At 48.7% G+C, this 14,199-nt stretch overlaps 1 protein-coding gene across 1 annotated transcript in view; it reads right to left on the bottom strand.

The window, feature by feature from the left end:
• Positions 1 to 14,199, bottom strand: part of LOC117507295 (solute carrier family 2, facilitated glucose transporter member 9-like) — a 389,118-nt gene that overhangs the window by 237,958 nt on the left and 136,961 nt on the right. Inside the window, exon 6 of the mRNA XM_034167137.1 lies at positions 317 to 449. Within this exon, the coding sequence (XP_034023028.1) occupies positions 317 to 449 (133 nt within the window). The remainder of the gene's footprint in view (positions 1 to 316; positions 450 to 14,199) is intronic.

Genomic DNA, 14,199 nt, shown 5'->3' with positions numbered 1-14,199 from the left:
TTGCTACACAGCTTTTACATAATATACATGGTATTTATAGGAATACTATACCATTACACAACACAGCACACCACTTGGCAGTCTTAATGTATGACACTTGAATCATCAGTTGCTATTTTTAACAGCTTTTGAGACTGAAGTATCAGCCAAACTATATTACATAACTATATATATTGTTTTGAAACCACGCATGTCTGTATCCACTGAGGTACTTTTAAGTAATCTGCGCCCTTCATTCTATCAGCCTCTTTTGTATTCATTATATCAATGTACTTCAGTGAAGTTGTCTGCAAATGTGTTTTCAATTCATGCCTACCTTTTTCTGCTCCAACTTTATCATTCTTCTCCATTAGCAGATATCGAGGGCTCTCAGGGAGGAAAGGCAGCACGCACAGTTGCAGGAATGCAGGACATACCAGGAAAGAAAACAAGTGGATCCACCTGGACTCCTACAGCAGAACATAAATTTTAAAAAAGCTATGATGAAGTTTCACTACACTACACATAAACAGGGAAACTGAAAAGATTTGTGGTGAGAATATAAAATATTTACTGCAGTGTATAGAGGATGCACTGGTGCAAAACTTATATTTGCCTAAATTTTAGTTAATAATTTGAATCCGGCGATGTAGAAATTCTCCTGATATATATATTTTTTCTTTTTTACCAAAATGACCTGTTTTAGGGCCCCCTCACACAGAACACGATTGAAGCAGAATGGTGCATGAAGGAGGAGTTAAATGTCACTTGTGAAAAATCTGAGCCGCCTCAAACGCCTCGTACAGCTGTTGTGACAACCATTCACGCACACCAGTGGCTGAAAGACAGCGAGAGCCCTGCGCATGCTCATTCGACTCCTCTCTTGGCAGGTGTCAGCCAAATTCCATTTGGCGGACACACAAACACCTAACACTACTCAATGGACACTTAGAAAAGGCGGGGCTATTCGCGCTCCCAGGATGAGAGTAGACAGCAGGCGACCACATTCGACCTGTCTGTGAAAATTGTCTAAGTGCCTCTAAGTGTGGCGTAACTGAGCCACACACATGGACGTAACTGTGCCGAACCTTCCCCCACCCACCCCCACACATGCATGGCTTGTGGAGTGTATCGTCACCCCCCCAACCCACACACACACCATGACTCCAACATTGTCAGATGTGAGTGAAGGTCCTGGAGTCCGGTCGCTGTCCAGTGCAGTGCGCTGCTGGAACAGCTGACCGCTGTGTACTGCAAGGCAGCTGGTGAACACGCAATGCACATGTGTGTGTGCGGCCACTCGTGCCCTCATCACATGCTGATAATTACGTACTGACACGATTACATGAGGATCGGCCAGCGTCTGAGCGCGCTGATGTCACATCTAAATTGTAGTTTACATGACAGACAGAAAGAGTGGAAATTAAATAACACAAATAAGGGTAAAGGTGTGAACTCATTTGTTCACTTCATTTGTGATTGCTTTGTTCATACACTTTGCTGTGGACATACAGCACCTGACCGCCGACTATCAGCTGGACGTGACCGTGCACGCAAAATGTTACATTACAAACACAGACATCAGACAGATGCAGAGCAAACAAATAATACATACATAAAATAAAAATCACAGAATGAAGGAACAGAGAGAGAGCCTTTTTTTTCTGTGAACTGCCGAGGTCCGCTGACAGAGGTGGGTGTGTCCCTGCAATGTGCAGTTGTTCAGATATCTGTGCTCGCAAGTCATAGCTGGGGAACACCTGTAGTGGCTTGTAGGATATGAAGTCGCTTAACTACAGCGTGAAGCGTGGAATCAGCATGCTGTCCTCGCATGGAAATAACTTAAAACACATATTGCTTCAGCTGACCACTGCGTCAGCGCACCACAACACTGCTGAATATCGTGCCATACAGGAAATCACTCCACGGGATGCCCCTGCGAGGCACGTGTCACTGTGGGATTTCCCAACATTGTAATTAATTAATAATTACGACACATTTGCAGCAGATCACTGTGCGCTGGACACACCATGCCGGCTGATGTGTTCACGACGCGAGAGCCCGGCTCTTCATGAGATGAGTGCATCAAGTAATTCATGTACTGTAAATCATAAAAGGGAGAACAGTAATGCACGTCATTTCATTACATCCTGGTGTACGACTAGACGGAGGCTAAATCCGCTCTTTATGACAGGAATCAAGTACAATAAATTGTGGTGTTTTTGCATGCTCGCACTGTGTTCACAAGCATGCTCAAAACCATCACCACATATCGTGCAGGTCTGTCCAACCGTGCATCCCTCCCGACAGCAGGGCAATGTTTCGCGGTTCCCTATTTCGTTTTTCGTTTGCGGAGTTTCTTCCGGTTTCTGCGTCTTTCACATTATGTGTAAACGGGCCTTTAGAGTTGTGTGCTGTATCTCAAAATATGATTTGTAGGACCCCTTACAAGTTGTAGTGAAAACCATCTTCAACATGTAGACTTCACATGTAGAGGCACCCAAATTCTTTTGGGTTTATGACCTTTGAAGGGTCATAAACGTATCAAAATGAAAACCTGTGGGCCTTGCATTGTATGAATTAAATATATTCAGTCATTCATATTCTATACTCAAATACGCCAGTCAAGGGTCACAGGGGATGGAGCCTATCCCAGCAATCATAGGGCATGAGGTGGGGCACACCCTGGACTGGACGCAAGCCTACAGCAAGACCTGAATTACATACAATTAGATTACAAATTAACTGAATGTATTTTATAGAAATTAACATTCTAACTAAAATAAAATTCCACAATAATAAATACACTCCTATTTATTCGGCTTAACACTGTTTATGTTGTGTGGGCCGCTGAAGAGGAGGTACTGCTGGCCCACCACCACTAGAGGGCGCCCTGCCTGGAGTGCGGGCTCCAGGCACCGGAGGGCGCTGCCGCCTTACAGGAGCAGCCAGGATGACAGCTGTCACCCATCACTGGAGACAGCTGATTCCAATCAACAGGGAGGTATATCAGCAGGACGGCATCTCCACCTCATTTGCCGAGATATCGCCTTATCAAAGAGGTAACAATCTCTGCCCAAACATATAAATAACCATTGTTGTATTTCTTGTTGAGTATTTGTAGGACAGCTGACTACTGGACAACAGTTGGATAAGTACTCACCTTCCTACACTCCTGTATTGTTGTTAACGAGAGGTGGAGGTGGACTCTCCACCCTCCGTGTTGCTGGGTGCAGCCGCATCCACACCTGACTGTTTTTGTTCCTTGCCAGCAGTACCGGATCCGACGAGCGGAGGCAGTGGCCACCTGGGAATTCGGGACTTGGCGGCTCCAGTATTCCCGGGGTTCGGTGGCAGAGGAAATCGGGTTGGTTCCGGTTCGACTTGGACAGACGTCTCCTATCGTCGAGCCTGCCCACACGACACCGTTGTAATTGGACTCAGTCTCAATATTGTAATCGGCTGTGTTGTTTTGCCTGTTTTCACAACAGTAAAAACAGTGTTATTTGACTCCTCCATTGTCCGTTCATTTGCGCCCCCTGTTGTGGGTCCGTGTTCCTACACTTTCACAACAGGATATCTCGGCCAGCGTCATGGATCCCGAGGGGCGTCAACCGGCTGTTGAACGGCCAATGGAAGAACAGGACGCGCAGGCGTCCTTGGGAGGGGTGATCGGTGAGTTGCAGCGGATCCTCACCGCTTTCACGACTCGGATGGATTTACTGACCGAGCAGAACGTCCTCCTGAACCGCAGGGTGGAGGCTCTCGCCGCACAAGTGGAAGCGCGTCCCCCGGGCGCCGCTGTGGCTCTCCCTCCCGTCGACCCTGTGCGTAACAGCGATGTTCCACTGGTCGTTCAACGACCCCACCCACCTTCCCCTGAAGCTTACATAAGCCCCCCAGAACCGTACGGAGGCTGTGTGGAGACGTGCGCAGATTTTCTTATGCAGTGCTTGCTCGTCTTCGCACAGCGTCCCGTCATGTACGCGACTGATGCTAGCAAAGTAGCTTATGTAATAAACCTGCTTCGCGGTGAGGCACGCGCTTGGGCTACAGCGCTCTGGGAGCAGAATTCACGGCTCCTTCTGACATATGATGGGTTTGTAAGGGAGCTCAGAACCGTGTTCGATCACCCTAATAGAGGAGAAACCACTTCAACCGTGCTACTGTCAATGAGACAGGGGCGTCGAAGCACAGCTGCCTATGCAGTCGACTTCCGCATTGCGGCTGCGAGGTCCGGCTGGAATAGCACTGCCCTCTGCGCCGCCTTTGTAAACGGACTGTCTTTGGTTCTTAAGGAGCACCTGGTGGCTAAGGACGAACCGCGGGATTTAGATGGGCTCATCGATCTTGTCATACGGTTAGACAACCGGTTAGAAGAACGTCGACGGGAACGAGACGAAGGGCGTGGCCGGGCACGCGCCGTCCCTCTCCCTTCCGGTTCTGACCGTGCTCCGCCTTCCCCACGCTCCACGGCCCCTGCGCTCCGTGGGGCCACAGCTCCCCCTGCTGACGAAGCTATGGACACGAGTAGGGCAACATTTAGGGCACCAGATGCACAGAGGAGACGGGCCCATGGAGCTTGTTTTGTTTGTGGTGCAATAGAGCACCATATGAGAGACTGCCCCGAGCGGTTAAACTCCAACGCCCGCCCCTAGAGACTGGGCTAGGGGTGGGCCGAGACATTCACGTGGGACACACCCACATTGCCACACGACTCCCAGTTACGATCCTTTATGAGGACTCAACCCTGAAGGCCCCAGCACTGGTGGACACGGGCTCTGAGGGGAATCTGTTGGACAGCAGATGGGCCAGGGAGATAGGGCTCCCTCTGGTGGCGCTTACCTCGCCTGTACAGGTTCGGGCACTAGATGGCTCCCTACTCCCTCCGATCACGCATAAGACACCACCTGTAACTCTGGTGGTGTCAGGAAATCACCGGGAGGTGATCGAGTTTTTTGTGACTCAGGCCACCTCCCGTGTGGTTTTAGGATTTCCCTGGATGTTGAAGCACAATCCCCGGATTGATTGGCCGTCCGGGGTAGTGGTTCAGTGGAGCGAGACCTGCCATCGGGTGTGTCTAGGTTCCTCGGTTCCTCCCGGCTCCCGAGCTAAGGAGGAGGTCAGAGTCCCGCCCAATCTGGGGACGGTGCCGGTGGAGTACCACGACCTTGTCGACGTGTTCAGCAAGGATCTGGCTCTCACTCTTCCCCCCCACCGTCCGTATGATTGTGCCATTGATTTGGTTCCGGGCAGTGAGTTCCCGTCCAGTAGGCTGTACAACCTCTCACGGCCTGAGCGCGAATCAATGGAGACCTACATCCGGGACTCGTTAGCTGCCGGGTTGATCCGGAATTCCACATCGGTGGAGCGAGACCTGCCATCGGGTGTGTCTAGGTTCCTCGGTTCCTCCCGGCTCCCGAGCTAAGGAGGAGGTCAGAGTCCCGCCCAATCTGGGGACGGTGCCGGTGGAGTACCACGACCTTGTCGACGTGTTCAGCAAGGATCTGGCTCTCACTCTTCCCCCCCACCGTCCGTATGATTGTGCCATTGATTTGGTTCCGGGCAGTGAGTTCCCGTCCAGTAGGCTGTACAACCTCTCACGGCCTGAGCGCGAATCAATGGAGACCTACATCCGGGACTCGTTAGCTGCCGGGTTGATCCGGAATTCCACCTCCCCGATGGGCGCAGGTTTCTTTTTTGTGGGTAAAAAAGACGGCAGACTTCGTCCATGCATTGATTATAGGGGGCTGAACGAGATCACGGTTCGCAACCGATACCCGTTGCCCCTGTTGGATTCAGTGTTCACACCCCTGCATGGAGCCCAAATTTTCACCAAGCTCGATCTTAGAAATGCGTACCACCTGGTTCGGATCCGGAAGGGAGACGAGTGGAAGACGGCATTTAACACCCCCTTAGGTCACTTTGAGTACCTGGTCATGCCGTTCGGTCTCACAAACGCTCCCGCAACTTTCCAAGCGTTGGTTAATGATGTCTTGCGGGATTTCCTGCACCGGTTCGTCTTCGTATATCTAGACGATATACTCATCTTTTCTCCGGACCCTGAGACCCATGTCCAGCATTTACGTCAGGTCCTGCAGCGGTTGTTGGAGAACCGGCTGTTTGTGAAGGGCGAGAAATGTGAGTTCCACCGCACGTCTTTGTCCTTCTTGGGGTTCATTATCTCCTCCAACTCCGTCGCTCCTGATCCGGCCAAGGTTGCGGCGGTGAGAGACTGGCCCCAACCCACAAGCCGTAGGAAGTTGCAACAGTTCCTAGGCTTTGCTAATTTCTACAGGAGGTTCATTAAGGGCTATAGCCAGGTAGTTAGCCCCCTGACAGCCCTGACCTCACCAAAAGTCCCCTTCACCTGGTCGGATCGTTGCGAAGCCGCGTTCAAGGAGTTGAAACGGCGCTTCTCGTCTGCACCTGTTCTGGTGCAGCCCGATCCTAGTCGCCAGTTAGTGGTTGAAGTGGACGCCTCGGACTCAGGGATAGGAGCTGTGCTGTCCCAGAGCGGGAAGACCGATAAGGTCCTTCACCCGTGTGCCTATTTTTCCCGCAGGTTGACCCCAGCCGAACGGAACTATGACGTCGGCAATCGAGAGCTCCTTGCGGTGAAAGAGGCTCTTGAGGAGTGGAGACATCTGTTGGAGGGAACGTCCGTGCCATTCACGGTTTTCACTGACCACCGGAACCTGGAGTATATCAGGACCGCCAAGCGGCTGAATCCCAGGCAAGCCCGCTGGTCACTGTTCTTCGGCCGTTTTGACTTCCGGATCACCTACCGTCCCGGGACCAAAAATCAAAGATCGGATGCTTTGTCCCGGGTACATGAAGATGAGGTCAAAACGGAGTCGTCGGATCCCCCGGATCCCATCATCCCGGAGTCCGCTATCGTGGCCGCCCTCACCTGGGACGTGGAGAAGACCGTCCGGGAGGCCCTGACACGAGACCCGGACCCCAGAACCGGACCGAAGAACAAACTCTACGTCCCACCAGAAGCTAGGGCTGCAGTCCTGGACTTCTGTCACGGTTCTAAGCTCTCCTGCCATCCTGGGGTGCGTAGGACCGTGGCAGTCGTCCGGCAGCGCTTCTGGTGGGCGTCCCTAGAGGCCGACGTCCGGGGTTACATCCAGGCCTGTACCACCTGCGCCAGGGGCAAGGCCGATCACCGCAAGACCTCGGGTTTGCTACAGCCGCTGCCCGTCCCTCATCGCCCCTGGTCCCACATCGGCCTGGATTTTGTCACGGGTCTCCCGCCGTCCCAGGGAAACACCGTCATCCTCACGATAGTGGACCGATTCTCCAAGGCGGCCCACTTCGTGGCCCTCCCGAAGCTACCAACGGCCCAGGAGACAGCGGACCTCCTAGTCCACCACGTCGTCCGTCTGCATGGGATACCATCAGACATCGTCTCCGATCGCGGTCCCCAGTTCTCCTCGCACGTTTGGAGGAGCTTTTGCCGGGAACTGGGGGCCACTGTCAGTCTCTCGTCCGGGTATCACCCCCAGACCAACGGACAAGCAGAACGGGCCAACCAAGAAATGGAGCAGACCCTACGCTGTGTGACAGCCGCGCACCCGACGACCTGGAGTACCCACCTGGCCTGGATCGAGTACGCCCACAACAGTCAAGTGTCATCAGCCACCGGCCTCTCCCCTTTTGAGGTGTGCTTGGGGTATCAGCCCCCGTTGTTTCCGGTGGTTGAGGGAGAGGTCGGTGTGCCCTCAGTCCAGGCCCACCTACGGAAGTGCCGTCGGGTGTGGCGTGCCGCCCGTTCTGCTTTGTTAAGGGCCCGGACGAGGGCGAAGAACCATGCAGACCGGCGGCGGGCCCCGGCTCCCACGTATCGTCCTGGGCAGGAAGTGTGGTTGTCCACCAAGGACATTCCCCTACAAGTGGACTCCCCGAAACTACAAGAATGATACATTGGGCCGTACAAGATTCTCAAGGTCATCAATCCCGCCGCAGTGAGGCTCCAGCTTCCGGCCTCACTGCGGATTCATCCAGTGTTCCACGTCTCCAGGATCAAACCTCATCACACCTCACCCCTCTGCACTCCGGGTCCGGCACCACCTCCTGCCCGGATCATCGACGGAGAGCCGGCTTGGACCGTACGCCGGCTCCTCGACGTCCGACGGATGGGCCGGGGTTTTCAGTATCTGGTGGACTGGGAAGGGTACGGCCCCGAAGAACACTCCTGGGTGAAGAAGGGCTTCATCCTGGACCCGGCCCTCCTGGCCGACTTCTACCGTCGCCACCCAGACAAACCCGGTCGTGCGCCAGGAGGCGCCCGTTGAGGGGGTGTCCTGTTGTGTGGGCCGCTGAAGAGGAGGTACTGCTGGCCCACCACCACTAGAGGGCGCCCTGCCTGGAGTGCGGGCTCCAGGCACCGGAGGGCGCTGCCGCCTTACAGGAGCAGCCAGGATGACAGCTGTCACCCATCACTGGAGACAGCTGATTCCAATCAACAGGGAGGTATATCAGCAGGACGGCATCTCCACCTCATTTGCCGAGATATCGCCTTATCAAAGAGGTAACAATCTCTGCCCAAACATATAAATAACCATTGTTGTATTTCTTGTTGAGTATTTGTAGGACAGCTGACTACTGGACAACAGTTGGATAAGTACTCACCTTCCTACACTCCTGTATTGTTGTTAACGAGAGGTGGAGGTGGACTCTCCACCCTCCGTGTTGCTGGGTGCAGCCGCATCCACACCTGACTGTTTTTGTTCCTTGCCAGCAGTACCGGATCCGACGAGCGGAGGCAGTGGCCACCTGGGAATTCAGGACTTGGCGGCTCCAGTATTCCCGGGGTTCGGTGGCAGAGGAAATCGGGTTGGTTCCGGTTCGACTTGGACAGACGTCTCCTATCGTCGAGCCTGCCCACACGACACCGTTGTAATTGGACTCAGTCTCAATATTGTAATCGGCTGTGTTGTTGTGCCTGTTTTCACAACAGTAAAAACAGTGTTATTTGACTCCTCCATTGTCCGTTCATTTGCGCCCCCTGTTGTGGGTCCGTGTTCCTACACTTTCACAACAGTTTAGTAACATTCAGGGAATTTGTTAATTGCTATGGTGGGCCAAATCAAAGAGTGCAGACCAAACATGGCCCAGCCCTGTTTAAGCAAGACAGAGAAAGAAGAAATAAGTCTACTTCAAGCGAAAAATGCTTCCCAAGGGGTTATGTGGATTTATGTATATTCTGGAACAATCTTCCAAAATATGGGTTTTGAATTTTTTTTAAAACATTCCTGAACAGTGTTTGAAGCTTGCCCTGCTATGGATTGGCCTCTCGTGCATTACTGAATGAGATAACCTCCAGCTCCCCCTTGACTGGAATAAGCAGATTCAGAATAGAAATCAATGTTTGAAGGTCACCGACACGTGCAGATGGCCATCAGTGGGCAGCACACACTAGGCTCATCGTGTGTGTCAACCAGCCTCAAGCAGGTGGTAGACCATCCACATCTAAATTCAAACACCACCATTCCTAATTTTCCATGATCCATCTAGTGTCCACCAACTATCCAGCAGGTGGCAGACATGTCTATGGGATATTATATAGGCAAAACAAAGGTGTTTTTCTTGTTTGTTTGTTTGTTTTGTATTTTAAATGAGCTGATCAAACTTCACCAGAAATAAGAGTGTGTTCACATTATACGCCATTTTAATTTCAGGAGTTACAAAATAATGACATTTACAACCCAGTCTCACAGCAATTCGTGGTGGCATTATGAAAAGTGCATTTATCGTTTGTGACAGGGACACAAAGTACGTTAATGGGCTTGTGACGGTGGCACACAAACAGGGCACTTTTCATGACAGGACACAATTTCATTTCCTGAGGGGGGCCCGAAATGTGGGGTGACGGGGTTATGGGGGGTATGCTTAGGTTAGGGGGAGGGGGCACACTGACGCTATGGTTAGAGTTCAGAGAAGATGGAGGATTATAAACAGCAAAATGAAAAACTGTGTCACAAAAATGGGACACTTTTCGTGACAGGGGCATGAAAAAAAATGTGACTGGGCTGGGCATTTACCATTTTTAAGGTATCATATTAACAAACTCACTGCATTTTAGAGGGTACAAACATTCGACTAGGAATAATGCATTTAATAACATAGCACTGCAGACTCCAACCAAATAACTGCCACAGAACTGAATCAACACCTGTGTGACTGCATGAACTACTAAGTAAAAATGAATAGATTAATTTATTGTATTTATTACATCCTCCAAAGACAAATAAAATATCCTGTGTTTACTTGTCTGTCCATCTGCCTTTTAGCAGGATTACGTCAAAACTACTTCAGGGATTCGCATCAGATTTTCACCACAGATACATATTAGGCCATGAAAGATTCCGTTACATTTTGGAGCTGTTCCAGATCCAGATTGGCGGACGTCAAAAATCTCTGATTGCGCTTGTTATTATTGCGCTGTATTTGCTATTGGGTTGGATGATATATTACAATACAATACACAATACAGTACAATATACTGTACTGTGTACAATGTATTATTATGGACAGTGATTCTTTCAGATATGCATTGATCTATCTTAAGAACTTTACTTTTTGAATAAAAAAATCTGCCAGTGTATACATTGTAATGGTTTGCTTCTATGTTAATCATTTGTCAGTCCTTTCAAAATGGAACGTGTAAACACCCAGAGTCCACATTGCTTACCAATTTGCATAATCTTGATACACATTTTAGCAATTTCACTTCAGAACAACGTGTACATCATTTTGAGATTGTGGCGTTGATACGATACAAGCAGCACAAATGACCATCCATGTGGCCCCAGATCATGTGTAACTACACTTCAACCACCCCATTTGCCACATCACTTCTGCCCTGTTAGTGTGAACACTGCACAAACCGCAAGAAGCCACAAGCTCTGATTCAATCATTAGGAAAACACATAGCTGACATAGTCCAGTTTTGGTGATATAACACATAAGTTTTTGAACATGAAAACAGATTGTGTGCGACAATTACATTTGTGTTTAGAACATACAGATTTGTAATTAACTGCACAATTGTGCAAGACAATCAAGAAAACACCAGGGGGATTAACCAAGATAAGCCAACAACAGAAAGGACACAGGGAGGCACTAAAATACTATGGGGAAGTTTACTGAATGAAAACAGGTGGACATTAATTAGCTAGATGTGAAACACATGCAAAGACAGGGGATTGTGCAATTAAACAAAAGGACATCAAGGGGAGCCACAGAACAGAGAGAGAGAGAGAGAGAGAGAGAGAGAGAGAGAGAGAATTTAAACACGTTTCCCATGTCGATAAAGCTCCATTGAAATTGAAAACTGAGAGAGCGAGCATAGTGGGGCAGAAGGCAAAGACACCAGGAAAACAGCCATAAACAGGAAGGTAGACATAAGGAGACAAACATTTGGACAATAGTGGTGGTCTACCCATCTTTTAGTGTTGTTCGTACTTCCATTTTGTTATGAAGCTATGCAAAGTATTTCTGCGTTTGGCAGGATTATCTGAATTTGCAGCATACAAGTTATCAAATCATACTGTTACATGTACTGTAGGTTATATTTGTATTCTCTATGTTTGTAAGCATTTTTTTAAAGCAGCAACCTGTTGTTGAATTGATGCAGCTGTTTTTGAATTTGTAAATGTTTTCTGCACTTGTTAAAGTTGTCTTAATAGGGAACCGCAGTCTCGTTTGAACCCTATATGATATTGAGGGATTTGACCACTTACAGGGACCTCCGCTCCATTGCGCAATATATACACAGCATAAGTTCACACACAAAAATGGTGCACTGTTTTGTTTTTGGCTGCAATCACCGTAGCAGTCACGAAAAGTTTTTTTTTTTTCCATTCTCTCACCTGCAAAACCGCCTCACCACGTTTGTGCTCCGGGTCATAAAGAAACCGCAAAACATGCACTTCCCCACCGCATTGTCACTTTTTCTTTGCATTTTCACTTTGTTTGTGTGTAATTTGCCCAAATGCCATGGTGAAAATGCCATGTTTTTTCCCCCGGAAGTAGAGAAATTACATCATATGCGTCATATTTTACCGCTTTAGTGCCCACCATCAAACGAGACTACGGTGCCCAATTAGGACGTGTTCTGGCCCCTTTCGGCCACCGTCCATGTTCCCATACTATGGAACAGTTTACCAATTGTAGTTATGCAATTGGAGTCAAACCACATTTATTAAGTTAAATTAGTTTATTTCCTAATGTTTTATTTGTTTTTAATGCATTTCTGAATGTATTATTCTTTTTTAAATTACTGTTTTGAATGCTTGATGTTTTAATGTTTTGATGGTCTTTTATTTATTTATTTACTTATACTTTGCATGTATGGCTTGAAAATACTATATAGATGAATAATAATTATGAATATTGCAATGCCTACAAAGTAATTTTGCTTCTGACAGATAAAGAAGGCTTTTCCACACTTGTGGTCCAGTTACCTCTGTGATCATTTGTGCACTAAATCCTGAGTAAGATGTATGACGTGTCTTCTCATTCCATTGAAAGATGAGACTGAACACAGACTGAGCCGCTTGGAGGCTGCTCACACACACAAATCACACTCACTTTTTCAAGCATTGATTTCTCTGGTCCATGCTTTCAACAGTTCATAAGCAATCAGGTTTTTACTTCTTTCTGTAATAGATTGTGTAATATAAAACTTTTCCGAATAATGACAGATACTACACCCTGATGTTTTCTTTTCTTCATTTCTTTAAACTGTCCTCTTTTAAATGCCACAAAATGAGATTTGACAGAAACGACTGAAGGACAAATTAATATGGACAACAACTACCATTCAATTAATCCACCATTCACACTTCTAACTGCATAATCGGTCAAGGTTTGCAATAAGTGTGGAGCTGAGTGCACGACATTGACAAGAAGCAGAGTTACGTTAAAGCTGCTGTAAATCAACAAGTACCTTGTTATAACTTCAACATTCAAACCTATCAAGTAGAACTGGGTTTAGACCTGTAATAAATGGCCAATCTGTCCAACATGTCCCCTGCCACTTGTTACACAAGTGCTGGAATCAAGCCCAGTGGAGGAAGAGCTTTAATGATAAGTGGGTACTGGTTATGGTCGTATGGAAGGACATATTGCCCATTTACAACACAGGTCACCAACCTTTTCCATACAAATCATCACCTGCCCTGCACACTTTGTAGGAACCTCTTAAGTCTACTAATTCATGATTTAATTAACTATTATTACAGTAGGTAAGAAGAAAAATATGCAGACAGGTGATCACTGATCCAGCCCCTATCAAGGAGAATGGTTTGTCAGCCGGTGACCTGCAAGACTCACTGGATCGGTTCGCAGCTTAATGTGAAGCGGCTGGGATGAGGATCAGCACCTCTAAATCTCAGGCCATGGTTCTCAGCAGGAAACCAGTGGATTGTCTACTAAAGGTAGGGAATGCAGTCTTGTTCATAAGTGAGTGGACAAGAGTGTGAGACTGGCCAGAGAAACAGCGCAGCAGGGGCGGTATTGCATGCGCTCTACCGTACTGTTGTGACGAAAAGGGAGCTGAGCCAAAAGGCGAAGTTCTCGATCTACTGGTCAATCCTCATTCTTACTCTCACCTATGGTCATGAGGGTTGGGTCATGACTGAAAGAACTAGATCAAGCAGCCGAAATGGGCTTCCTTAGGAGGGTGGCTGGTGTCTCCCTTAGAGATAGGGTGAGAAGCTCATCCGTGGGGAGCTCGGAGTAGAGCCGCTGCTCCTTCTTGTTGAAAGGAGCCAGCTGAGGTGTTTTAGGCATCTGGCAGGATGCTCCCTGGGCGCCCCCTAGGGAGGTGTTCCAGGCACATCCATCTTGAAAGAGACCCCGGAGATTATATCTCCACACTGGCCTGGGAACGCCTCGCGGTCCCCCAGTCAGAGGTGGTCAATGTGTCCCGGGAAAGGGAAGTCTGGGGTCCTCTGCTAGACCTGTTGCCCCCACAACCTGATCCCAGATAAGCAGTTGAAGATGAGTACGAGTGATCACTGCTATATACTGGATGTACTTCACAAAACCTTGCTCATTTGGCAAATGCCCAGAAATGAGAGCCATTGCAGATCATATGGCAGGTATATTCCAGCGTAGGCATACAGCTCACTTCTGAATAATTTGCACAATTATGGGTGAGTTGAGGTTCCTGTAGCTGCATTAAAAATCCTACTTGTAGAACCA

This window comes from Thalassophryne amazonica, chromosome 3 (assembly GCF_902500255.1).
Source record: "Thalassophryne amazonica chromosome 3, fThaAma1.1, whole genome shotgun sequence".
NCBI classification, from domain to species: domain Eukaryota; kingdom Metazoa; phylum Chordata; class Actinopteri; order Batrachoidiformes; family Batrachoididae; genus Thalassophryne; species Thalassophryne amazonica.
Note: the sequence above shows the minus strand (reverse complement) of the source record. Positions and strands in the feature narration are given on the sequence as shown.